This window comes from Thermobia domestica, chromosome 16 (assembly GCF_964235325.1).
Source record: "Thermobia domestica chromosome 16, izTheDome1.hap1.1, whole genome shotgun sequence".
In the NCBI taxonomy this organism is placed as follows: domain Eukaryota; kingdom Metazoa; phylum Arthropoda; class Insecta; order Zygentoma; family Lepismatidae; genus Thermobia; species Thermobia domestica.
Genome location: NC_137469.1, coordinates 41,949,488 through 41,977,388, shown reverse-complemented (window position 1 = coordinate 41,977,388; position 27,901 = coordinate 41,949,488). Strand labels below are relative to the sequence as shown.

General features: G+C 36.0%; 1 protein-coding gene across 4 annotated transcripts in view; it reads right to left on the bottom strand.

Annotated features, from left to right (window-relative positions):
• The window catches only part of Arf6 (ADP-ribosylation factor 6), a 97,464-nt gene that overhangs the window by 10,754 nt on the left and 58,809 nt on the right, over positions 1 to 27,901 (bottom strand). For 2 of the 4 annotated variants that reach the window (XM_081742376.1, XM_081742377.1), the window contains 3 exons: positions 25,700 to 25,764; positions 11,329 to 11,435; positions 7,875 to 7,978 (listed from right to left, as the gene is read on the bottom strand). In XM_081742376.1, coding sequence (XP_081598502.1) covers positions 7,875 to 7,978; positions 11,329 to 11,410 — 186 coding nt within the window. In that variant the 5' untranslated portion in view covers positions 11,411 to 11,435; positions 25,700 to 25,764. The remainder of the gene's footprint in view (positions 1 to 7,874; positions 7,979 to 11,328; positions 11,436 to 25,699; positions 25,765 to 27,901) is intronic. The other 2 variants (XM_081742375.1, XM_081742379.1) reach the window with 1 other exon arrangement.

Here is a 27,901-nt window from a genome sequence, read left to right as displayed (position 1 = left end):
CCCAAGGTACAGGTTAATATTATACAAACTAAAGTATTTCGTTATAGAAAATGTCGCCCGATAAAGGGACTGAATATAAAAGTCATGAGTAGGCTTGACTTTTATATTCAAGAACCACTGGTCTGGTTAGATTAATGTTCGTACATTACATATGTTTTTTATATTTTGATCACACCTCGTATATATCTTCATTACTTTTTGGTTAACCCTCATATATATATAAAATATTAGTTATTATCATTTACATAAATACATTTATAATAAATCTTTGATTTCATTAATATTTCTCTTTTATTACATTATTATTTATTCTTTATCATTAAAAACATCGTCGCTTAGAAATATAATTAACGAGGGTGAAACACAAATTATCAAGATTATTAATTTCGATCATTATTACAAACGATGATGTGACAAATAATATTTGTTCTTTTCGGGCGCATTGTATAACAAATAAGTTAGATGTTGCAATTGCAATGTATACATAGTAGCACTAAGATGTCCAAAATAAAAAAAAGAATTTCACTCAAGGTAGTCATTGAATAATTGATTTTATAGAATGGATCTTATTCTTAACATAATCTTTGATAATTAAACACAAATCAATCTAATATAAATAATTTTTGCCTTTAACTAATTATAAATTGAATTATGATTCTTCACATTAATAAGAAAGAATAAAAATTAAACATAACCTACGTTTGAATAATCAAATGAAAGTAAATAAATTTATTTTACAGAAACAAAAGACACCCTTTTGTTATTAAATAAACACATTTTTCATTATTATTGTTATTTTTCATTCTTATTTATTTGATCAAGAATGTTGGGTGATACTAACTCTTTAACTAGATGCATCCATTTTTCCTTTGTATACGGAGTAGGCTTCCAAACCTTTAACTCATCTATGTTGCGAAGTCCAATTGACATCCCCGTTTTAGCGTTTAACAATTCAAAGACTTTAGGATTTATCTCCTTAAAACATAAATAAGGACCTGAGAAAATGTCACAAAATTTGTAGATTTTCTTTAACAACATATTACTCTGCGGATGTTGTTTAACGAAAACTAAATCGTTGACCTTGATCCGATATTTTCCTTCTTGTAAAGACTCTACTTGCGAATTACGTTTCAAAAACTTGTTGTGTCTTCGGATCTTAACCATGTTCACTAAATTGAATGAGTCTATAATTGTCGAATCTTCTAATTTGACACCAAAATGTTGTTCCACAGGGAAAATTACATCAGAGCCATTATGCACCTTAGCAGGAGACACACCTAAAGTGTCGGATATAGAATGGTTCAAAAGGTACGTAATTTGGTTGACATGCTTAATCCATTCAGCATGTTTATCCTTACAAAAGTGCCGAAACAACATACCGAAATTGCGATGTACATTTTCTACTACGGAGCTACTTGGGTGGTACGGAGTCACAAAATGAATTTTAATGTTGGCCTTATTCATGGCTTTGAGAAACACATCACTTTTGAATTGTGAGCCGTTATCGCATAATATATGCTCGATAGGGCCACAATGTGGAATATATACATTTAGAATTTTATTCACTATAGCAGCGGAGGTTGCTTTGCGCAAGGGGTAGGCTACCACATATCGTGAAAAGATATCCATTGTTGTTAACAAATAAACTTCTCCAGTAGCTGCTCTGGGTAACGGTCCATATAAATCAATCGATAGGAATGAATGTGGTCTCTCCGGTGTTATTGAAAGCATTGGTTTTTGTATAGCCTGATAATTATGCTTAATTTGCATACACTCGATACAGTCATTGATATAATTTTTGACCTGAGCCCGCATTCCTTTCCAATAAAAAGATTTATTAATCAAGGCATATACCTTTACATACCCAAAATGTCCAAAATCGTCATGGTAGGCCTTTAAGATGCGTGCTGTTAACGTAGGTGGAATACAAATTTTGTTCCTAGATTTGAACTTAAAATCCTTAATGAGTAAAATTCCGTTATTTAATTTAAATCTGGAATTCCAGTGCTTGGGACAACTACATCCATCGCCACATGAAGATAAATGTTCCATGATTTGTTGGTATTCATGATACTTCATTTGATGTTCTCTTAAATCTTCTATTGAAATGGTAGCTATTTCATCTTGTAAGATCTTAAATTCATTAATAGACAAAATATGTTGCTCTTCTCCAGGAAACAGGCGTGATAAAGTATCTACGGGTCCATTATCCACTCCTTTAATGTGTTGCACTTCGAAATCATAAGCTTGCAGATCTAACGACCAGCGAAGTAATCTGTTATTATACCCCTGTACGCTATTAAGATATCGCAATGAATTATGGTCTGTAAGTACTATGAAATGACATCCGCTCAGATAGGGAGCGAATTTTTGTATAGCAAAACGTACAGCCAAAAGTTCAATTTCTGTTGTAGTGTATCCCTTTTCAGCTTTCTTTAAAGTACGGCTAGCACAATGTATAACAGCTGGTTCCTGCATAGTTGGGTTAGGCTGCCAGAGTACTGCAGAGATTCCAAGTTGGGAACCATCACATTGTACGTAAAAAGGAACGTCGTATCTGGGGTGATTCAAATGGATATTTCGTTTTACGCACTCCTTTAATTTATTAAAACTGTGTTCCTGGATCGGACCCCATTGCCATGGTATACCCTTCTTTATGATCATAAATAAAGGCTGGGCTATCTCAGCAAATCGCGGGATGGCTTTGCGAAACCAATTGAAGAGTCCTAATATTTGTCGTGTCTGTTTCACATTTACTGGAGCAGGCAGATCTTCTATGGCTTGAACTTTAGATTGACTGAATTGCAAACCAGAGGCATCAATTTGGTACCCAAGAAATTCTATAGAATTCTGCAAAAACTTGGATTTCTGTAAATTGATAGTAAGGCCTGAACTTTCCAATCTGTCTAAAACTATATCTAAATACTTCAAATATTCATGTGGATTTTTCCCCATGATTAAGATATCATCAGCATACGTTATCACGTTGCTACGCAGGTCTTGACCTAGAACTTTGTTCAAGCAGGATGCTAATGCTGCACTACCATTGATAAGCCCAAAGACTACACGATTGTATTCATACAAGTGACCTTCAAAACTAAATGCTGTAAATGGTTTTGAATCTTCGTGTAACTCGACCTGATTATACGCCATTACTAGATCTAAATTTCCGAATACGGTGTTCCCTTGTAAAGAAGCTAGTATTTCTTCTACTGGAGGATACCTCACTTGTTCCAGATCAATGTGACCGTTAGTTCGCCTCAAATCTAATACCACACGTAGAGAACCATTTTTCTTTGGAACAACATGTAATGGATTAAGGTGGACGCTCCTCGAAGGCCTAATGATCCCATCTCTTAACATATCTGCTATTTGTTGACGTACATTCTCTCTGTATCTATATGGAATTATATAGGGCTTGGTTACTATAGGTTTATCAGTTTTAACTTTAAAAGAATAAACAAAATCCTTACAGCATCCAGGACGTTCTGAAAAGACCTTTCTATGTTTATATAAAATGTTCTTAAAGTCTGCTATTACGGTATTATCAGCAAAATCAAGGCTGCTTTCGAGAGATTTAACATGTTCAGAAAATACTACATCATCCTTTACATCCATCAAATTTTGTGTCTTTTCCAATCGTTGATCATTTAATTTATCACCTTTTTCACTAATAGCAACATTATTCACTATAGGAGACAGATCATTATATTGGCAAGCACTATTATCTAATTTTGGAAGCAGTTTCTGAACAATTTTCTGAGGTATACCCGGTATCGTCAATGTTTGGTTTTTAAAATCAAGCATGACTCGTAATTGGGATAGTAAATCTAAGCCCATAATTAAGTTCTCGTTAAGATCTTTTATAACCAGAATAGGGATTGATATTTCGAAATCTTGAATAGATATTGACACACGGGTAATTCCTGCTACTCTCTTTTTATGTTTACCGGTAAAATCAACTATAATAAGGTTCTCAGCCTTTTGTAGCTTAGGATTCGAATAATTACTAGTGATTACTTTCCACCATGAATACGATAATAGAGAGGCGTTTGCTCCCGTATCGAGTAAAGCTTCGGTACTTAATCCATTGACTTTAATAGGTATTTTAGCAGTACTATATGATTTTAAAAATACAAAATTTTCTTCGATATTAAAACCATCATTGACAGTATCATCTTCAAACCAACAACGATTTACAACAGGTATAAATTGATATTGACACCTGTTAATTGCTATTTCCGAATAGTTATTCACAGAAACGTCATAGGAAAGATCATTTTCATAATTAGCATGAACCTGTAAATTGGAAGATAAATGTTCATAGAAATTATCGCTTAAATTTTTAGATAAATGCTCATGAGAACCTACAGCTGACATGGGTTTAACCCCTACCATATCAGCCGCAATTAGTTTAAATTCATACTCGAGTAGGGTTCCAATAGGGTACACTGTACAGCACAATCATGATTATGTCCTGTATTGTTGTTTTGTACAGAAATTACTTCAATACCTGGATCTTGATGTGAAGTGCCATCTCTTATCCTTCCATTACTTCTATCCACGTAGTTCGCTGCGTTTGTGGAATTTCTCCATATATTTCGTCTATTTTTAAACCTATTTTGACTATATGGTCTAACATAGGAATTATTACGATTAATTAGGTTAGGCGGATTCTCTACATAACCTTGTCTATTTTGTTCATTTTGATTGCTAGAGTATACTCGTCTTAGGTTCGGTTCATTATTATTCACACTTCGGATATTCAAATTCCGAACAGGGACCAAATGATCTGAATTATTCTTATTTTTACCCATTCCTGATTGTGTTAGATTCATAGCATGGTATTGAGTTTCGTAGCATTGTACAAGCATTAATAAATGACTGAAACTCATACACTGTGTGGAAAATAAGATCTGCTGTAATTTAAATGGAAGCAAATTGCGAATCGATGCAATTATTCTTGATTCCGATTGCAAGGGATTAACAACCTTTAATTCATTATAGACATTTACAACAAACTCTACAATAGATTTGTGCAATCGAGGATTGAAATGTTGATTTCTAAGAGTGGCATCTCTGTTTGCCAGCAAAAAGTCATTTTCGTAATTCGCGATCAATGCCGCTTTAAATTCCTCATATGTACTAATGTGATCACGTATTGCCTTAAACCATAAGGAACAAGGTGGGAGTAATACATGGGGTATTAATTTCATGTATTGTGATCGGTCGATAGACATTATATTACATTCGTCTTGGAACTTCTCTAAGAAAGAACTAGCATTTTCATTGCACTTACCACTAAATTTACTCATGGCTTTGATTTCGCTCATCTTGACACTTAACTTTACCTTTCTTTTCTCACTCCTTGTTCTTGTGGTGTGATTGTTCCGGTCCGTAGCGTGCTGTGTCATGATACCATTTATATTTCGTTCATCAGTGATCTTCGGACAATTTTCCTCTAATATAATATCCTCCTCAGATTCCGGCGAAGGCGTATTTATATCCGGTGATTGGGGAAACTCGAAGCGATCACTGCCCAGATTATTGCGATAAATGTTATCTCTAGCCTGTAACATTTTAATTTCTTCCTGCATAGTAGCCAACTGGATCTTTTGATGCTTAACGGAAGATTCTATTAACGTTAAATCCTTTTTTACAGCACAGATTTCATGATTTTGATGATCGTGCTTTTCTTGACATTCATCGGCTAACCTTTTTAACTTCTCTTCAAACTGCGAGGATATGTCGTTCATCACCTGGACGATTGTTTGTTTCGTATCGTCTGATTTCAGTTCTATCCGTTCTATTCGTTTACTTAATTCTTCATACTGCTTGCTAGCTTCGTTGAATTTCAATTCTATCTTCTGTTCCATGGTCTGGTTAGCTTCATAGAACTTCTGTTCCATGGTCTTGTTAGCTTCATAGAACTTCTGTTCCATGTTTGTGTTAGATTCATTGAGCTTCTGTTCCATGGTTTGTTTTATCTCAGTCGTCATTTGCATAATTTGTCGCTGCACAGCTAACAAAAGTCGATCCCCAGATGACAAACTTGGTGTTGCACTAATTTCACCTGGATTACTGGTATTAGATTCCTGTTGCACTATTTCACTATCCATTTTTCTTTTGATGACCTTACCGCTTCGTAATACGGTTAAGTTCGTATTCATAAATGGTAATATCCAAGTAAATTCAGCCCTACTTTCCTTCTTCGGGAACTGAATTTTCAAAAGTCCCGGGTTTGGTAAACCAAATTTTTATAACGACTCTATAGAAAAGCGTCGTCAACCTGGTTCGTCTTGTAAAATATCAGTTACGAAGCGATAATTACTTTTCTTTATGCAAAAATCAACTCAGATATTCAAAGATTATTAGTCTCACCTTTATTGCTTGATATGTCTTAAATATTCTTTTTAAGACCGTAAAATACATAAATTCACTTGACTAGGTCAACACATAACATATACATAGCCACAACTATCCCATAATAATCTCCTACATATATTAAAAACATTCTTCTTTTCTGTTGATTTAAAATAAACATTCTACTAAGTATATTACATATTTATGAACACTTTTTGCCCAAGGTACAGGTTAATATTATACAAACTAAAGTATTTCGTTATAATCTTTATGATGGATAGTAGAAGCTGTGTCGTATTATGTACGTAACTTAAATCAAGTGAGGACAGTTGTCGACTCGCCAAATCCCGATGATGCAGCCGCTATTTGTGTTTCACAAAAATGTTTCTCTACAAATGGCATTGTGGATAAAATTAAGTACATACACAACCACTTCTCGAGAATACCTGAAATTATCAAAGCGTCAGATAAACTTTACCAAGTATTAAGCAAAAATCCCGGGTACAAAATAATCTGTGACTTGCAAATGTATTTAATGATAAACATATGGAATTCGAAAAGGACCTAACACAGGAAGACATTTGGTGATTTTCATATGCATCAGTGTCTTCTGCTGATGTAGAAAGGAACTTTTCGATTTACAAAACATTTCTCACTGATAAACGCAGAGGGTTTACAGAAGAAAACCTAAAGAAGACGTTCATAGTTCACTGCAACAGAAGTCATCAAGGTAAGGTATTTTGTAAGAAACTGAAATTTTATTTTCTTATGTTAGTGTATATGTCAAATTTTTAGTGCATTTTTTAAATATTTTTCGTGCTTATCTCCGGGTTGGTTTGTGCAATGAAATCCGGGCTCTATATATCATCAATTATTATCCCCAAGAACCTATATGCTTGCTTCACAAGTTTTTTTTCTTTCTTTCTTTCTTTTACATGTTCACAGGGTGTAACGTTATAATAAAATTTATTTTCCATTCTTTGCGTTCGACGATATTGCACATGACTCGTAAGTCCCTAAATACAGTACTGTACACTCAAATCACGTGTCGCTTGGGGTCCTGGGTTCAAACCCTGCTCCCGCCAAGTGAACTTTGTGGTGGACAAACACCGTGTGCGTGGGTTTTCTCGGGGTTCTCCCGTTTCCTCCCACTTTCTTCATTCCACCATTTCATTCATCTCTCATCATCACCGTCTCCTTTAGCCTAACCGGCATAACCGTGGGACGTAAAACTCAAAAATTTCATTTCTTCATTTTCAAATCACGTGTCACTTCAAATTTATCCACATCAAATTTATTTTAAGAAATTTGAAATCTCCGCCTCTACTTCACGACACCATAGTATTTGACGAACAAGACAACAGTTTCTACTTTTCGAAATTTTCATCATCATTTGACTACGTCTGCCGTGAAAGCAGCCGTGCCGCTACATTTTATCTAGTCTATGCAAAACCCGTGTATTTTTCATAGAATAACACTAAATACAGAAAAAACATAAAGAATATACTTACCCACACATTAAATTTAACATTTTTATAGGTAACTGTTTCTACATTAAATCCTACTGTAGGAATCGTCGTTACAGACTGACCTAATTTAAGTTTGTACAATATTGCTAAGAAAACAAAGTTAAGGAAAACATGGGAACTGAAAATTTAACACATATTATTTTGCACATTATAACATTTAATATACATGAAAAATGCACACCAATAATACGTTATCTACATACGAGGATATTTTACGTCATGTTCTTTATGGGGCATCTTTACTATCTTGTACTAGTCCTTTAGTTGTTACTCTAAGTTTTTCTTATTTTTTCTGTGGTCCTATATATACATAAAGTTCTCCCCAACCTTAATACCCTGCTCCCTCATTAGCTTGGCTACTTATTCTTACGTCAACACATTCATTTTAACAAAAGATTAACAAGACGGGACGCTTACATTTGAGTAAAGTTTGTAGTGTAATGAGGACATTTTCTCAGTTGTCGCACATATTCTGTTCTCAAATCCTTAATCTATTTTCCAGCACCTTAATTACCTGTTTCCCATACAAGTTTTTTGAACTACGGAAAGGAACTGACCATTCTACCCTGCTATAATGGTTTTGCTTCTGTCCCTACGTAGCTGTAATACCTAAATGTAAAGTAAATTCAGATCATTAAATTCTTTTGTATTTTGTAAGGACTGATTGACAACCATTTACATGTTTCATTTTCTCATGTTCTATAATGAACTAACTGAAATGCCCCTTCTTTGCGCGGGAAATATAAAATTTATGAAAAATATTTAAAACATACTTAAATTGAACCCACTCTCCCTTAGGATCTCAATCAAAGTGAGAGGATAAAAATCCAGCTAGATCTAACAGCTATGAGCTCTATCATAGCTAAGAAATTAGCGTACGCGCCTTTGGCGTGGGAGACTCGGGAGCCCATGTGGTTCGGATCCCACGTTAAACTGTAAGTCCACGTTTCATATAGTCTCGCTGCCCGGGACGCTAAACTCCAACTCAGTTGTCTAACCGCCATGTTCGAAAATCGAAGCAAAAGCCATTAAAAAAAAAAGAAAAAACTGAAAACCAGTTTTTTGTTTGTTTTGTTTTTGTTTAAATAATTTGCCTTGGTGTTATTATCCAACAACGAGGTTATGCTGAAAGGGGTCACGTAAGTTTAAAGCGGAATCCAAACCCCTTCTCGGCTTACATCCGAGAGAAATGGTCCTCCGTTTGGACTTGGAACAACAGAATGGAAGTTCCACCTACTTCACTCAAACACCAATGGTGTATTCGCTTATTCACAAATCGGAACTGTCCCGTTTTATTATCAAGTTGGGTGGTCGGGTCAGTTAATTCCTTAAATCCAGAAACTCGTGCTTTAGTCATCGAGAAAATCATGTTATTACTTTAAATGCAAAGCAATAACGGGAAAATTCTGTTGTAGCAAGTAAAATTCTACGGTCAACGTATCATAATCAGTGCGTTAAAACTGATGTATTAAATTACTAATTTAGAATGTAGATATCACGCAATAAAATTAAAAACAAAGTCCAGTCCAAGCTAATGATAGAAGCTAAGTAGGTAGTCGATAAATTTTCCCAATTTCTATCAATATATTTAAGAAACCTTGGCTTCTTTATAAAAACAGGCATGTAGGAAAGCAGAAATATAAAATTTGGATTCGTTTCGTATGTTTTGGCTTAATATCCTTATGTAATACGGAGGTTATCAAGACTCGCGTAAAGTGACATCGACCCGCTACTTGGTTTACACTTGAAAGAAGGGTTATGGTTCGACCGAGAATTGAACATGGGACACCTTGATTAAAAGGTAAAAAGGAGATAAAACTAATGCTCACACGATTTAAAGCATTTTTTTCTTTTGTTCTTTTTTTTTCTTTTGTTCTTTTATCAACTGGTTTAAACCAAGGTTTAAAACATCGTTTAAACCAGCCAATCCTATCAAACGTCCATTTCAAAACGATTTAGCACTTTTCTAACATTGGACATCTTATGAATACAAAATCGGAAATGAAAATAAATTAAAATAATATACAAATTACCACCCCTTCCCACTACAAGCGGGATATTTTGATAACGGTGAGACAAGTCCATTTATTTATATGACAAGATTTATCTCCCTAACTTGGGCTCGTGAAATGCTCTATTTTTGAGACACATCTCCCCATAGGATACGCATTTACTCTAAATTGTATGATAAAACCTGGCTCGCGAAGACAATGCTATGCTTAAAAATTCGTTTCAGTCTACGACTATGTTCAGAAATTTGTTTTAAACGGTTCAGCTTTTTAAGTGGAGAGACAGTGGTTTCTTCATTTTTATACACAGTACAGAGAAGATTTAAACGTTGGGGATTCTACAGTGTATTTGGTTCTGTCTTTAATCTCCGGTCAGAATCCAGTTTTTCATTGGTGGGGTAAATGATTTGATTGTTAGTTTAGCGTTCCTTTCAGCAGCGAAGCTACATGAGACGTGGACGTATAGCTAGCTTAACGTGGGATCTGAACCACATGAGCTCCTTCCGAGAATTGAACCCAGCTTTCCCCACAGCAAAAGTGCATATGCTAACTGCTTAGCCACGAGCGAGCTCTTGGTGGAAACAAGAAATACAGAAAATATACATTTTATGAAAGACAAAAAAGACAACTTCACTTTCGTGATCAAATTTCCTGGTACGTAGCTAAATTAAACAAGAACATATTCAACAAAAAATATGTTGTTTAGATGCCACATAAAACTTTTACATTGATTTTTGAACAGAACAGTCACACACTTAAATACTTGAAAACAAATGTTTCAAATTTGTAATGTTCAAGTGAGCTTTTATTTGAGTCATTCTTAGAGGTTTTGTGATACAGCTCTAAACCTATCATCCATACGAAATATTCTTCCACAAAATACGTAATTATCCTCTTGTATTTCATTAAACGTATATAGTACTACACTAACTACCTATGTAAAATACTAACAAGCGTAACCCAGCTTCTGTTGCCGCTAAGCTCAGTTATACTCATTCTGGGAGATAGTAATTTTACACAATTATTAGCTGAACAAGAATTCGGCGTGGAAAAGTTTTCTATTTTCAACTCAGTGAGTAGCAGGTCTTTACTAGCAAAGATGCGAAAACATTTGTTTTTGCTTGCTACAACCCCATCTATTTATCAAGGTATAGAACTTCTAAAAAGTACTCAAACTATATGAACATGATACAGTAGTCATAATAAGTAAACATTCATAACAATCCTATACATGTTATCAGCTAAATACAGTTCTCTTTGATGTGGAAATAACGTACTTATCTAAAAGATACTGGAAACTATCCATTCGTTCAGAAGTTATCGACAGAAGATTATCGTAGTATTGACACAATTACATTTTAGATAGTGACTGTACAAACAAAGAATTAAAAAAATACGTTATTAATCAAATTAGCTTGAAAGGATACTAGTTTTCCCTGCTGCATCTAGTCCTAGCATTAATATTCTCATCTCCTTATTTCCAAAAATTTTAGACAGCAATTTGCCCATCTCGTTTTATGATATTTCTCACCACCTGGAATGAGAATAAAAAAACTCATTAAATATCACATCATTCACGTACTAGTACAATACAATAAGTAACAGAAAATGCAAGTAGAATTTTTAACTGATTTTAAGATGTACACGTACACTCATGTCCAAAATGATCGTCGCATATCTATAACTGTCTTCTTGTAAGAATATAATTTGATAATCATTTTGCAGGGTACTTTTAATACTGATACTGTGTGTGTATTCGGGAAATGTATATTTGTGGTAAATTTCATAGGAAAAGGATTATAAATACGAAAATTAGAATGAGTAATACAAAATGTTGCTCAATGGACAAGAAAATTTTATTTTCGTTTTATTGTTCTTATTTACTGCTCTTTTGACATGAAATTTGTCACATTTGTGTTTTTGCCAATTATACACATACTAACATTATAAGAAATACCGAGCGAATTCGTTATCAAATTATATTCCTACAAAAACATATTTATAGACATGCGACAATAATTTTGGACATGAGTGTACCTCATTACCGATTTGATATCAGAAACATTTTACATTTTTAAGTAGTTCTCACCCACACTTCCAGTTTCAATACAGATTTCCATCGAGGTGAGTTTTTTTTTTTCCGCAATTAATTCAGTGTACCAAGAATGTGTTTCATTTCCTCAGGATAGAGAGAGCTAAAACATAACAGGATTCTCCAGCATTAGAGAGCACAATAAGAGTTAGAGAAAACTTGTTTGGAGGTGCAGTATAAATTTAAATTCCACATGTCTCCATAGTCCTCTCTCAGCAATGACTTCTTCTCACCCTTCATTGTCCACTCAAACCACATGCTGCCATGGCAACTAATTTTTATTATATTCGAGATTTACTAATGTCGCAATATTTCCTTAATACTTTATATGGAAATTAAAAATGAAATGAAATCTGAGTTTTACGGCTAAAGGAGACTGACGATGAAAATGAATGAAATGGTAGAATGAAGGAAATAGGAGGGAACTGGAGAACCCCGAGGAAACCCACGCACACTGTGTTTGTCCACCACAAAGTTCAGTTGGCGAGAGCTGGGATCGAACCAGGGATCCCATGAAACGGAGGTGAACGCTCTATCACTGGGTCACCGCGGCCCTAGTATGAAGATTCGAGTGGAGACTGAATATATTACTGGGACGCTTAATCGATTGTAGGAAATCGCTTCTCGCTATCTAACTACCGATTTTGCTCTATAGTAATCAATGTTAAAATCTGGAATGGTTGTCGATTACCTCCATCAACGAACTCTGTAACTTTCCACTCTACATTCTAGTCAAAACTGATGATCCATCAAGCAATTCTTAAGATTTTGTGTCTGCCGGACTGACACACAGTAAATATGTAAAGAATTTTTTTAGTGTACCAAGGTCCTTAAAAATTGTACAAATCCCCCTCCCCTCCCAATTCCACATCGAATTTGAGACACTACTTGTGCGGTTGTTCAATTGTAGAGTCCCACTCCCAGTCTGTGAGAGCTTGTGATAGACAGTACCATGTCCGTGGGTTTTCATGACTGCCCCGTTTCTTCTACTCTCTTATTTCGTACTCTCTCATTCTGTCAACTGTTTCTTTATAATTTGCTTTAACTAATCATCTATTTCCTTCAGCCTAAAGGTAAAACTTTAGCGAGTTAATCTAGAAATTTTATTCCAGCATTAAAGTTATACCTAAGTCGAAGTTGGCCCCTTGTGTTTATTTTCTGTTGTCTATGATAAGCTTCTAACCTTAGAAGAATAAATTCATACGCCGTGAGCAAAATTTGCGGAGAGGGTACTCAGGTACCTAGCTGGGAACCACAGAATAATTCCAAGGGGAAGCTGAAAATTCGACTAATGATACTGGATTCCATGGATCCCCCCTCCCAAAAAAAAAAGTTTTCAAAAAGAAAAACAATATACCCGTTTATTATTATTAAACCTGTTTTCAGTCGAATCGAATAGTCCTCTCCTAAATTTCCGTTAAAAGATGGGTTTCTGGTTAACGAAGATGGGCCTATGTTTAAAAAATTAAACATATACACTGGAAATACTGAGATAAATCGCTGTATGTAACTTATTCGATTAGTATTTATTTCTGCTACGATTAATACAAAGCGTACAGTGAGCAGAAAAAATAACAGTTCTCTTAAATGTTCTGCAAATGAGTTTGTTGCATCAAGCCAAGACAAAATCTGATGCTATATCACTTCCTGCACTCAGCCCTCTACTCTTGGCTTCCTTGTACTAGAACTATTTTGCGTATTGGATTATGCTTCTTTTTTCATATCTCTAGAACATGCATTTCGTTCAAAAAGTTGCGCGTGGTAGAAGAGATTCGGTGGGCTAAAAGTTAGTCGTGTAACAACAAAAAGTTACGAAACAACTAAGACAGTTTTGCAAACAACGTAGTGCAGTGGCAGATCCAGGATATGATCAAGGGAAGGGCTAAACCATAGTTTCCCGCTTTATTCAGTATAAAGCAAGATTGAAGCTCATAGCCCCCCTTGGATCCATCACTGACGTAGTGTATATACGTAACGTTTTACAAGATATCTAAATTTTTTTGAATCCTGCATTTTGTAAATCGAAATTTTCCATTAAAAGGATTATTTTGACCTCCGCTGTCCGCGTAACACATCCCGTTAAATTAATGGGGTGAAATAGGAAATATTTCAGTTTAAGATAAATTTCTGTTTAATAAGGGGTCCGTTGAAGGAAGTGTTTACTGTATTTTTATTAAAATAACATCTATGCGCTATTTGTGTGTTATCTAAACATGACTGTAGTTTTTAGGGAATCAAACACGGTAGCTTCTTTCTCAATAAATTCGTATTAAAAATAATAAATATAGGCTTACTAAAGGTCACACATGAACGCACGCCTTTATAAATTCATATTTTATAGCATGAAAATATTGACACTGAAATCGTTACATACAGTTCACCTCTATATTGCATTATGGTAGCTTGCGGGTGCAATTTGGTAGGCAACCTATAATAGAAACCGGTATCTACTTTTTAATGTACTCTAAAATTCTGAACGTTCCGCGGAAATCAAGGGCACTAAAAGCAAATGAAAATAAATTTACATGCATTAATGCAGTCTAAGTTAAATGTAAACATAAAGACGGAAGACCAGGTTTACGCGAAATAAGGTGAGACATTGTCTTGTGTGCGCTAATAATGCTGAACTTGGCTATGCACCGTTATATGTATCAACCGTTACTCCACTGACTGGTTAGTTATCAAACTGCACCAGCTGGTTTCATTCAGACTGGGTAAACCCGGATACCCTCGGGCTGTTGTTCTACGGAAGCTTCACTGTGTTGCTTTTACTACGTACGAGAGAGAGAGGTTTGGCTTTTAAAAGCTATAACATTGTTTTGTGCGATACAATGCGGTTTTTGAATATTGTTTTCAAACGAAAATGAAACCAAAACTTATGGTAGACTTAACGATCCTCTCCAGGATGTTTTATTTTCAAGGATTAATTTGCGATAGAATACTGAACCAGTGCAAAAACATACCCTTTCCAAAAATATATATTTGCTCAATTAGTCATTACAATCTTCAATCCACTAGTTTTTAGTTTGCAATACTGAATATACCTATAGTTTGGTTATACTTAGTACTACTGTATCACTATATACAGAGGCTTCAGAAATTTGTGTTACAATTTTGGGAAATAATTCACCTCACAAAACAGATCAAAAATCTATATCGCAAACGTTAACATCTGCCTCACTTCTGCATTTCAAGTCCCACAATATGTGGGAAAAGAAAGAATGAAAACTTTTAAGTTTTACGTCCCACGATTATACCGGCTAGGCTAGAGACGGTGATGATGAAAAATGAATGAAATTGTGGAATGAAGAAAGTGGGAGGAATTGGGAGAACCCAGAGAAAACGCACGCACACGGTGATTGTTCACCACAAGACTCACTTGGCGAGACTGGGAAAAGAAAGTACGTTTACATAGAACGAGCATCTCAAAGAAATCAGTTTCAACAACGTTGAAACAAAATCAAATTACTCTTATATTAGTCAATAACTCAAAACATTAATTATGTTGAATACCTGCACCATCTTTTGCTTATTAGACCACTGATATATGGGAAAATATTCTTCTCTTTTCTCTGAAATGAACTGTAATGAAAATGCCATATTACATATCTCTTTTTAAAGTCTCTTGCTTAGTAAAAATTAATATTTTTTATACATAAATTTAATTTTCACGAAGTTAAGGACACTTAAATAGAAGAATAACTTGGTAAACACCGTTAAAATTAGTAGTTCATTTCAAAGAAAAGAACAATATTTCCCCCCCATAAATCAATGGACTAGAGACAGATATAGCACAGGTACTCAAAACTCCTAAAAATGATACACGACGAAGTTCATATTAACATTTGATATTGATATATGTAGATGATTCGAGATTACGTACGATCTATAGACCTTTTTTCATAGTATTCTCAAGACCTTAAAGTGGATACAGCTAGTTAATTCAAGTAGACTTCATCTGAAATCTTCCACATAGTTTTCCATAAAAAGTTTGAAACTTGAGGTTCCAAGTTCATATTCCGACAAGTAAAGTTCGTAGATACACGAATGTTGACCTTCTTTCAGACAATTTTATAGGTTGTTTTAATGAGTAGAATTCTCTCCCAAATACTGATGAAACACCCTTACAAATATTTTATATATATATATATATATAGTGGCGGATCTAGGATATGATCAAGGGAGGGCTAAACCATAGTTTGCCGTTTTATCCAGTGTAAAGCAGAATTGAAGCCCACTTTATTCAGTGTAAATCTGACCGTCAGGGGGGGACTATAGCCCCTTAGCCCCCCTTGGATCCGCCCTTGTGTATATATATATATATACTATGTGACCAAAAGTATCCGGACACCTGGCTGAAAATGGCTTACAAGTTCGTGGCGTCCTCCATCGGTACTGCTGGAATTCAATACGGTGTTGGCTCACCCTTGGCCTTGATGACAGCTTCCACTTTCGCAGGCATACTTTCAATCAGGTGCTGGAAGGTTTCTTGGGAAATGGCAGCCCATTCTTCACGGAGTGCTGAACTGAGGAGAGGTATCGATGTAGGTCGGTGAGGCCTAGCACGAAGTCGGCGTTCTAAAACATCCCAAAGGTGTTCTATCGTGTTTAAGCCAGGACTCTGTGCAGGCCAGTCCATTACAGGGATGTTAGGGTCGTGTAACCACTCCGCCACAGGCCGTGGAGTATGAACAGGTGCTCGATTGTGTTCAAAGATGCAATCGCCATCCCCGAATTGCTCTTCAACAGTGGGAAGCAAGAAGGTGCTTAAAACATCCATGTAGGCCTGCGCTGTGAGTGCCAAACAAAACAACAAGGGGTGCAAGCCCCCTCCAAGAAAAACACGACCATACCATTAACACCACCACCTCCGAATTTTACTGTTGGCACTACACACGCTGACAGATTACGTTCACCGGGCATTCGCCATACCCACACCCTGCCATCGGATCGCCACATTGTGTACCGTGATTCGTCACTCCACACAACGTTTTTCCACTGTTTAATCGTCCAATGTTTACGATCCTTACACCAAGCGAGGCGTCGTTTGGCATTTACCTGTGTGATGTATGGCTTATGAGCAGACGCTCGACCATGAAATCCAAGTTTTCTCACCTCACGCCTATCATAGTACTTGGAGTAGATCCTGATGCAATTTGGAATTCCTGTGTGATGGTCTGGATAGATGTCTGCCTATTACACTTGACAACCCTCTTCAACTATCGGCGGTCTCTGTCAGTCAACAGACGAGGTCGGCCTGTACACTTTTATGCTGTACGTGTCTCTTCACTATCACATCAGACACAGTGGACATAGGGATGTTTAGGAGTGTGGAAATGTCGCATACAGACTTCTGACACAAGTGACACCCAATCACCTGACCACGTTCGAAGTCCGTGAGTTCCGCGGAGCGCCCAATTCTGCTTTCTCACGATGTCTAATGACTACTGAGGTCGCTGATAATGTAGGTAGCAGCACAATGCACCTAATATGAAAAACGTACGTTTTGGGGGGTGTCCGGATACTTTTGATTACACAGTATATATATATATATATATATATATATATATATATATATATATATATATATATATATATATATATATATATATATATGATACGAAGACACATTAAAATCACATGATTATCACTGTTAATGATGAACCTCTGAAGCTGGGTATGAATATTTGAAGGAGTCTTCATTAATTAAGCATCAGTAACCTTATCATAAAGCTTGTCTACTGCAATTCTTCTAAATTAATTTGAGTGGGTGGGTATTTCTCGTTCGTTGTGTGGCTTTCCCCATAATGATTACCTACTCATTGCTATCTCCTCAATGTCATAAGCCAGAGTCTAAAGCCTGAGGAACTCCCTGGGACTATCCAAAAAAAAAAAATAAAGAAAAAAATCGTTATTATATGGTTACCTTACGCGCCTTCGGCAAGTTCGATTCCGTCGTTAGTATCCTACATTATGCTGTAGGCCCAAGTCTCGTTTTATCTTCCGTGCTGAATGCAAAGCTAAACTCACAATCAACCAAGAAAGGTGAACACAATCGAAAAAAAGGATTAGAAATCCTTTTTCTTAATCTTATCTGACAAAGCGATATTCCATAATCAAAAAAGGTAGTATATACACTAGTATTTGTAATTTATTTATTGCGAAGGGAAAACCATGTCATTGTTCTTGAGAGGAAAATCCACAAAATTCATGAAGTAGTAGTAGCCACGGAGGATTCTCGTTTTATCTGTTTCTTCTACTTAAATAAATCATCAACTGACTGTTGCAAACAGTAACACTTTTCTCACCGACGTTTCTTGTCTTTTTCGACGCATCCTTTGTGGTGAGAATTCTTTCATCAGTTGCACTTCATTTCTGGGCTTTTGATCTAAAGGGCGAAAGGTGTCTTGTGATCGTCAAGTTACCTACGCCGCCTCTGTATTGAACTTCTGTAACAGTTCTTTGAAGTGTTCTAACTCGTAGGCTTATCTGAAGCCTTGCTCACCCACTGCTTGTCCACTTAATCGGCGCAGAATTGAAATGCGGGCACCACCACATGAAAGAACAATACTACAGAACAATTTTAGGGTCGGCTAACTAATGTAATATATCTTAATTTTAAGACAAACATTCAATTATATACTAGTTAGCAAGTTATATTTTCATAGAAAAGACCAGTCCCTTGATTTTGTAATAGGATTTTGGTATGTTCTTAACTCGGCATAGTCACATTGTCTGAGTCATCAAAATAATTAAATAAATAAATAAATAAAAGTAAAGAAATATAATAATAACACGACCTGCGGACATGACATAATGCAACAATTCGTATATTTACTAAAATATAAAATTGCTATTTTTCGTGAAGGAATAAATGAAATGCACTTCACACAATACCGTTTCTCTACAATGGACAACAGCTAGCTCCGTTCTCACTAGGTACTAACAAATACTGAGACTGACTGCAGTTTCTCAGAGCGGGTTTAATATTCTAGAATAATAATTTGAAAAAATGAAATGAAATCTTTGTTTTACGTCCCACGGTTATGCCAATTAGGCTAAAGGAGACGGTGATGATAAGTAATGAATGAAATGGTGGAATGAAGAAAGTGGGAGGAAACGGGAGAACGCCGCGAAAATCCACGCACACGGTGTTTGTCCACCACAAAGTTCACTTGGCGGGAGCAGTGTTTGAACCAGGGACCCAAGCACAAGAGGTGAACGCTCTACTACTGAGCCACCGTGACCCCAGAATAATATGATTTCACTACTATATGTAAAGAAAGTCTAGAAAAACTTAAACTATGTGACTAGGTAGGTCACATAATAAAAACTGAAATGTGAAAGGAAAGTGAATACAAGGATAGTCATGGTACGTCAAACCTTCACGCTGACATTACGAAAAATCTACAATTGTAAAGTTGGTTAAGGAAAGCTAAAGTCTAGCCGTTGGACAGAGCGTAATATGCGTAAAGGCGATAATGCCACAACCTCTTCAACAGTAGACACACACACAAACTTCTGGCAAAAAACTTAAAACATTTAGTAACTTATAATTCTACAGTCCTAGTATAACAGGATGATTTGTAACGTATCTTCCAAATAAAATGTACTACTTGGAATATTTGCCAGAAGTTTAAACATTCAATTACCAGCAACGGTGTAGTCACAACTTGGTTGTCTAGAAACGTGAAAAAAAAAAAAAACTGCAGTGATTGATACTAATACTCTTTGTTTCGTTTATAGCATGAAGCTGAGTACAGCTACGTATCAGATCCCACCTTTCCTTATCTGCATAACAGAGGCCATCAAAATATAAGATGGAGAAAAATGAAGAAAATACCATAGTGTAACAAAAAAAAAATGTTGAAAACGTGAAATTAAATTTCTAGTTTACGTCCAACGATAATATCCTTAATACTAAATGAAACGGACGATTAATGACAGTGAATGATTATAGGAAGAAAAGTGAGAAACCTAAGAAATCAACAGATTATATGTTGTCCATCACAAACTCGCATGGACGGGAATCGAACCAGGTACCTCACACCACCGTTGAGTATTCGAATAGTGAGGAAGAAGAAACAAACTGCTAAGAATAACTGAATGAGTTGATGAAAATCAACTTTTTTCAAGCACAATTCAGGTTTACCATTCATTATTTTACTAATTTCTCCCTTAATACATATTATAAACGGGTACTTAAACGATAGTCTGGGAGAAATCAATTTTCTCCATTTAAAAAAATGTATATATCCTTTTTGGGAACTGTATATTTCTTGTGTATCTCCTTTGTGTATGTGTGTGTGTGTTTATATATATACAAATAATTTACAATAAATAAATTAAGAATAATGTAAATTATTGTAGTGTAAGTTTCTATAAAATTGTGGCCCTATATAGTATTGAGCATTGTCGCTGGAGGTGTTGATTTGCACAGCCTGTCTAAAAATTTGACTAACTATTAAATATTCTGGAATTTTTAAATCCTACAATTTTGCGATACACTCTACGGGACTCCATGACAAACAATGTGTTGCGACATACCGATTGGAAACCACTGGGCTGATAAATGTATTCTAAAAGAGCGTCAAAACCGATAAATTAATGAATCTTTATATCAAGATAAAGAAGTTAGCTCAACATTAGTTCATGAATGTTTGAGATTGCCTCAAATGTTTCACGAATGAGAGAATACTTGAGATGGGATCTGAAGTCAGTCCAGGTTCTCCTCAAATTCCAAACAAACTTTGTGATGCTCAAGAATCAGTGATTCCTTACATGCGTAGCGGTAATTACGTATTGCGTATATCGTATGCGTGACTTTTATCTCATTACCACCGAATTACTTCATCTTCACGGTAAGTTCTCAACTCCTTACAATTACAACCTCTTAAATTACGACTGGTAGTCTTAATTCTGTCAACTTTCGAACTTCTCTCACAATGAGTCAATACAAATATATATCGGGAATTAAAACCGAGACCAAAGGCATGCGTTAACCCCAAGAGGGCTTACTGAAGGGACTGAAAGATACCTTTCCCGAGTTAAATCTGACGATCTGGCCTACCCAAAAAGAAATATATATGATCTGCAACCTACAGAAAAGGGGTTATAAAAATGAACACTTCAACATCTCACTAATACGTCCTATAGGTTAAAGGAGCGAATGATTAATGAAGGTGAAAGATTATGAAATAACTTGTGGAATGAGAATGTGGGAGAAAAGGGAAAATTCTAGAAAAAATATGGCGCAGGATATTGTCCACAAACTCTTATGGTCTGGGATCGAAGCGGGGCCCCTAGTAACAAAGGTGACCGCTTTACCATTGAGCTACCGTGTATCTACGTATGTGAAGTACAACAATGATTTTAATTTATTGGTGAAATAATAATTCCATTCTCTTTTATTTAATCAGAATATTCAGTACCAAACTTGCCACAAAACAGACAATACTACATAAAGCTAGGTTGTCATGCTGCAAGAACGGCAACCACGGCAACCTAGCTTCATATATCCGTGCGCGAACTATGGATCCTAACTTTTCTGTGGTAAGCACCAGGAGATGATTATAAGTAACAAACGTTAAAAGAAGGAGTAACATATTAATATACATTAAGAATTGTCAACAGGCGTATGCCAGTCTTCTACAGTTGTGTGATTAAAGGTTTTTAGTAAGATATCTGAAGTTCACAGGAAGTTGGTGTACCATTCAATAGTCACTATAAGCTGTGTACGTTCTGTACATTTATATGTAATTGTAGTATGGGATAAAGGGTTGAGAGCACCAGAAAGTGGTGAGCTTATTGTAGTGGTTGTAAGCCTTTCCTTAGTGGTTAAGTGAACGGCCTTGCAACGAATTATTTCTTACGATGTAATGAATATGTAACGAAATCAAGCCAGTTTAGAAATTCGGCTTTCCCCTTTAATCATTAAAGTATAATAACATTTTAAGTATAACAAGTAGCTCCATTTTCCGAGGAGGAAAAAAAGATTTAAATTAAAATTTTCAAAAAGAATTCTTTTTACAAATTGTTTATTTTACGTATATTATGTCAAAGAATCTTGTAGCGCCTACTGCAAATTAGTATGTTCGAAAATCTAACAGAAATAATGAACTGTCTGTATCTTCTATTATTTTACGATTTATCAGTCTTTCTTAAAACTTCAGCTTTTCGAAAAATATCTATGTGTAATATCTGCTTTACACAAATCAACGAAAATCTTACAGTTTTACGTCCTACGGTATGCTGGCTAAGCTAAAGCAGATGATGATGAGAAATGAATGGAATGGTGGAATAAAGGAAGTGGGAGGAAAAGAGCAGAATCCCGAAAAAAGCCACGCACACACTGTTTGTCCACCACAAAATCCACTTGGCGCGAGCTGGGATCGAACCAAGGACTCCATGCACCAGAGGTGAACGCTCTACCACTGAGCCACCGAGACCCTCACAAATCAACGAATTCTGCATAGAGGGTTACTAATAAGATACAATATGAAACCAATACAAAATAACAAATAAACAAGAACTGAAAGGGGAAAAAAAGCTTTTCAAAATCGGAAACCTTTTTATGTTTGCCTGAACTCTAAGCATCTGACAAATTAAGAATTTTCAAAAAAAAAAAAAAAAAAAAAGGTTTGCTTCCTTTTAAGAAACAAAATATATTGTTAGTTTCATACATTCACGTCGTATGTTATTCCTTTATTTAGCTATTTAGCTCTCTCTCTCTCTCTCTCTCTCTCTCTCTCTCTCTCTCGCTTGCTTGATCAAAAACTTCCGAGTTTATTATTTACCGAAGTGACAAATTTTGAATGTTTCAAAGTCTTTATAAACAACCTGGAAAAGTTTGACAAATGTGTAACATATTTACGCCAGGTGCCCGAAGTACACAGCAAATACAATTAAAACTAAACAGCGGAAGAACATTCTTTTTCATTTTCAACACGAACAATTTAGTCTATTTCCATCTTGTTAACATCCCTCAGATTCCATGGAAACAACAAATCATTTACAATTAATTACAACGTCCGGAGTAGATGGAAAAACTCGATTAATGTAAATTTAATCTCTGATGACACCTTTGCATAGGCGTTCAGAGTAACGATTTCATACCTATTACACGGTAAAAAACCTGCACCCACATTCCAGAACGTTACTGGTAAGAGGAATTATTTACCTCGCAATCCCTGCTAAATCTATCAAATATAATGCTAATCTTCACGACCGAAGATCACGATTTCACCGGTTTTGGAATCACGTGACCCGTGTTATTGTGTCAGCTCCGCCTTGACCCTGCAAGGACATTGACCGAGAGATGCTGATGGTCTGCCACAACAACTTCTATGTAAGCATGTCGCGAAGAGTACTGTATGTGTGGTGGCTCGCTCTATTCCAGAATGCAGGGCTACGAAATGACCTCAAGAATAATACTGCTTGAGTAAATGTTTTCGGCGATATAATGCCGCTTGATATACAGCTCTTGTCGAAATCTATCAATAAGAAGAAAAATTCACAGAACAAGATCCCAAACATCGTTAAAGTAGCAGAAGTGATATAGTTCAGCTACAATATCTCGATGTTTGTAACGCTGAAATAACTTACAAGCTGGCAAACTGCACTGGCATTTATTGACAACTTTTATCCACAATAAATTCCTTTTCTGGGTACTAGTCAACAACTTGATACAGAATTTCTACTGCAAGGCAGAAGAGTCCACAAGCACGTGTATGGTGCAATGTACGTTAGTTTTTTTTTTTTTTTTTTTTCGGGGAGAGGGAGGAGTCGAGCAAAAAATTTAGCAACCCTGCAGCAAGGATCGTGTCAATTGCTGGAAACTGCTACTTCGGCCTTATAAAAGGAACAAATGGGAAATATCAATTTTCTTTCCACTTAACTAGATTTTTGGAACATTTAATTGACACATACTGATGAATTATCAATTGTTTAAAAAAACTACAGACTACAGAATATGAACTGAACATTGTCCTTATATCAATATATAGAATGCAAAGCAAGATACAAGTAGTTTTTCCTTTTTTTAAAAAATCATATTTGATCATGTTGACACCTTCTATCTGTAAACTTGGCAGTTAACGATCATAGGGATTTAACCACTATTTTTTCGAACGTTGATCTTGAAGTATACCGCAATAGAATAGAAAATGTTGTCGGAATGCTACTACTCCAATAACATTTTAAATTTAATAAGGGGATGTAAAGTAAATCCATTTGAGAGTTCTGATGATAGAAACTGGTGTGTAATACATCACTGGATTGGCGCACATACTGTTCCTGCTATTGCTTCTAGTTTTATTAACTCGAGCTCGCTTACCCTTGTACTTGTAGATGAGCGAAGCTTCACATATTTGTAACAAAACAGACCGCTAAGGAGGACAATAAATTTACCTCCTCCTGTTACGCTTAAATTACTAGGAAAACCGTTCTGCAAGGACCGGAATTTTTAACCCGAGCCCGGCCCGGCCCATGAATTTATCATGTGAGGCCCGACGCGAGTCCGAAATATGTTTTAGCCTTTAGGCCCGAGCCCGCGTGATAATCTAACGAGTACGAAATAAACCCAAATTACAAAAACTCAATAATTAACACAAAATTCTATTTTGCAGTTTAAAAGCTTAAATGATTCAGAGAGAATAACGAAGTAAATGTTATCGTCTATGCTTAATAACTACATGAATTCTCTGAAGAAAATGGTCATTTACATAAATTCCGTCTCCCTTAGCTTCGGTGCATAATGTGGGACGTAAACTAAATATTTCATTTCATTTATATAAATTCTTATGAATTTGAAACACGGATACCCCAAATATTAAAAAAAAAAAAAAAAAAAAAAAAAAAAATTGTCAATAGCCCCTATACGCAAATGAATGTGTACTCAACTAACTCTGATAATCCTCAAAGCAGTCATTGTCAATTGCTGTAAAGAAGAATGGAATACGCATTCTGGCTAATCAAACTTTCACTTACAGATAAGCTAAGTACAGTATATTTATTTCTGTTACTTTTAGTTTTTCTTTCCACTACACAATTAGCTTTACCCTCAATTGCGCAGTGATAATCGGATTTTTAGTGTGGACGTCTAAAGTTACAAATTTAGATGGGCTTTAAGTTTTTTAGAAAGAACGGTCCGATAAATATCGTTGTACAGTACATTTACAAATTTAGGCCCGAGAAATATGGTTGTATATTTAAAAAGAGCCCATGCAGACCTTTAATGCACAGACGCAATAAATACTGAACTTCTTCAGAGTAGTTAAACATTAAACGATGGATACATTTAACGAACGTACAAAATGCCTGGGAGCTATTGTAAAGTAGGTACCAAACGAAAGTGACACTTAATAATTTACCTATTTCAGAGAACATTTTATAAGACACCGAAATTATTTCCAATGTAACTGAGTCTGACTTTATTTATACACAAACATATCTAGTGAACTAGAACTCCAGTCTAAGCTCAATGGAAACTGCTTTCAGAGGTTAAGTACCACATGACATTGTATCCTTAGGAAACCTCGTTTACTAGTTAGGGCCCGGTAAGGATGTGACGGTGCATATAAAATATAAATATAGTATTGACGTGTAATTATTGCGATTTGTATCAAAGTATTTCTCTGGGCAGAAAATTAATTGTATGTTGAATGTTACAGCATAACTGACAAGAATTAAGTGAGATATACACTTACATATGCAGAAAACGCAACAAACTTCCTTGTAGCTGCAATATTTTACTAACACGCATGACAAAAGTCTGAAAAATGGACACAAAATGAACATTTATTAAATACTATTCCTTCAATATTTGAAAGTTCAGTACTTCTAAAAAAATGCATTCTTTTTCGATAAAAATGTTATTTAACGGTACAGTCATCTTAATAGATGTATGTCCAATACACATGGTCAAGGGCGCCCATCATGGGGGGCAAGGTGGGGCGCTCGCCCCCTAGAGGAAATTCTACTTCAGAATATCGAAAATCAAATAGGATTTTTATATTAGTTACAGCAAAATTTGAAACTATTTTTGAAACGTCGCTTATACTCCCCCCCCCCCATGGAAACTACAACATGGGCGTCCTTGCACATGGTAATATACATTTGTTGTTTATTAACGTAACTCTACCTTTATACGTATATTTTTCTTTTTACAAGGGTCGTTCAAGGTTGACAGGAATTTTCGTACGTAAATAATCGATGAACAGCCGGATAATGATGAAACTTGCACGTGACGTGATGTATTCCTTCTCGAGTAAATAACGTCCGGCATGACGTATTTGGCGCATGCGCAGCAGTTGCAGCAAACATGGCGGCAAGCAGTGTGTCTGTGGCTGTGGAGCAGTGGAGTGTAATCAAATTTCTTGTGAAGGAGAAAGTTAAACCAGCTAAGATTTTCAGAAGATTTCAAGCACAGTATGGTGAACAAACGATGTCACGGACAAAAGTGTACGAATGGTGTGAACAGTTTCGCGAAGGATGGAAACTGGTGACAAATGAAGAGCATGGACACATTCGCCCGACTGCAGTCACACCATTGAATATCGCACGTGTTAAGCAAATGATTCTTGAGAACCGGCGAGTAACAGTGTGGAATATTGCTGCCGAGGTAAATATCAGTGTCGAGAGTGTAGAGACAATCATTCACGACCACTTATGCTTCCTAAAATCTGTGCAAGGTGAGTTCCCCGCCAGCTGACATTTGATCACAAGTGGACACGCATGACAATCTGTGAACAGCTTCTGAATCGGTTTCAAGCCGAAGGTGATTAATTGTTGCAATCCATGATTACATGTGATGAAACAGTTGCACAATTCAACCCCAGAGACCAAAAGAAGCAGCATGGAGTGGCGGCATAAAGGTTCCCCGCCGCCCAAGAAAAGCAAAAGGCAGCCGTCCGGTGGAAAGATCATGGCAAGTGTCTTCTGGGACACGAAGGGTGTTATCCATGTGGATTTTTTGGACAAAGGAAGCACAATTAATGCCCAGTGTTACTCCACATTGTTGACTGGTGCTGTACGAAAGTCCATTTGCAAGAAAAGACCAGGGATGTTGTCTGGAAATGTCATCCTTCTCCATTACAATGCCCGCCCTCACACGGCCAGTGTGACAACAACTCTGGACGAAATGCGCTGGGAAGTTCTGTCCCATCCCCCCTACAGTCCCGATTTAGCCCCCGTGATTATTATTTGTTTGAAGTCCTTAAAGATCACCTGGGAGGGAAGAAATTCACGGCAGATGAAGCACTGGAGAACGATGTTCTCCAGTGGCTACAACAACAACCAAGTTCTATGCCAAAGGAATCAGGGAGCTGGCACAAAGATGGCAACGGTACCTCGACGCGCACGGAAAATACATTGAAAAGCTGACATAGTTTGGTGATTCTTGTACTGTTTTCTCTGAAGAAATAGAAGTCCCGGTCAACCTTGAACGATACTTGTACACTTCCCTTTCTTCTGCTCAATTATTGTTGTCACATTCAACATTATGTTCAAAAAATTGCAATAGGATTTGAATCAGACTACACACAAAACGTTTTTGTAAGCACAATTGGTAACTGAAAGTGGCTACTTATTGACATAAATGCACAATGTCATACTATTTTAACTTTTGGTGCAAGAGTAGCATATCCTTTTATACACGATGCAATTTTTTTAACTAAAAATAAAATAAATAAATGTGAAAATATATTTTACTATTATTATAGGTCACTTTTGATAATACGAGCCACGTCTCAAATTATATTAATAGCGTACTCAGAATGTCATAAAGCAAGGGGGAGGGATGCAAGTTCACATCATTTCAGATGTTTGTATACATATTTTAATATGGTAAACGTTTATTTTTGTATATCTTGTGCAACAAGAGGGATTTTAAACCTGAATGCTCCCTTGCA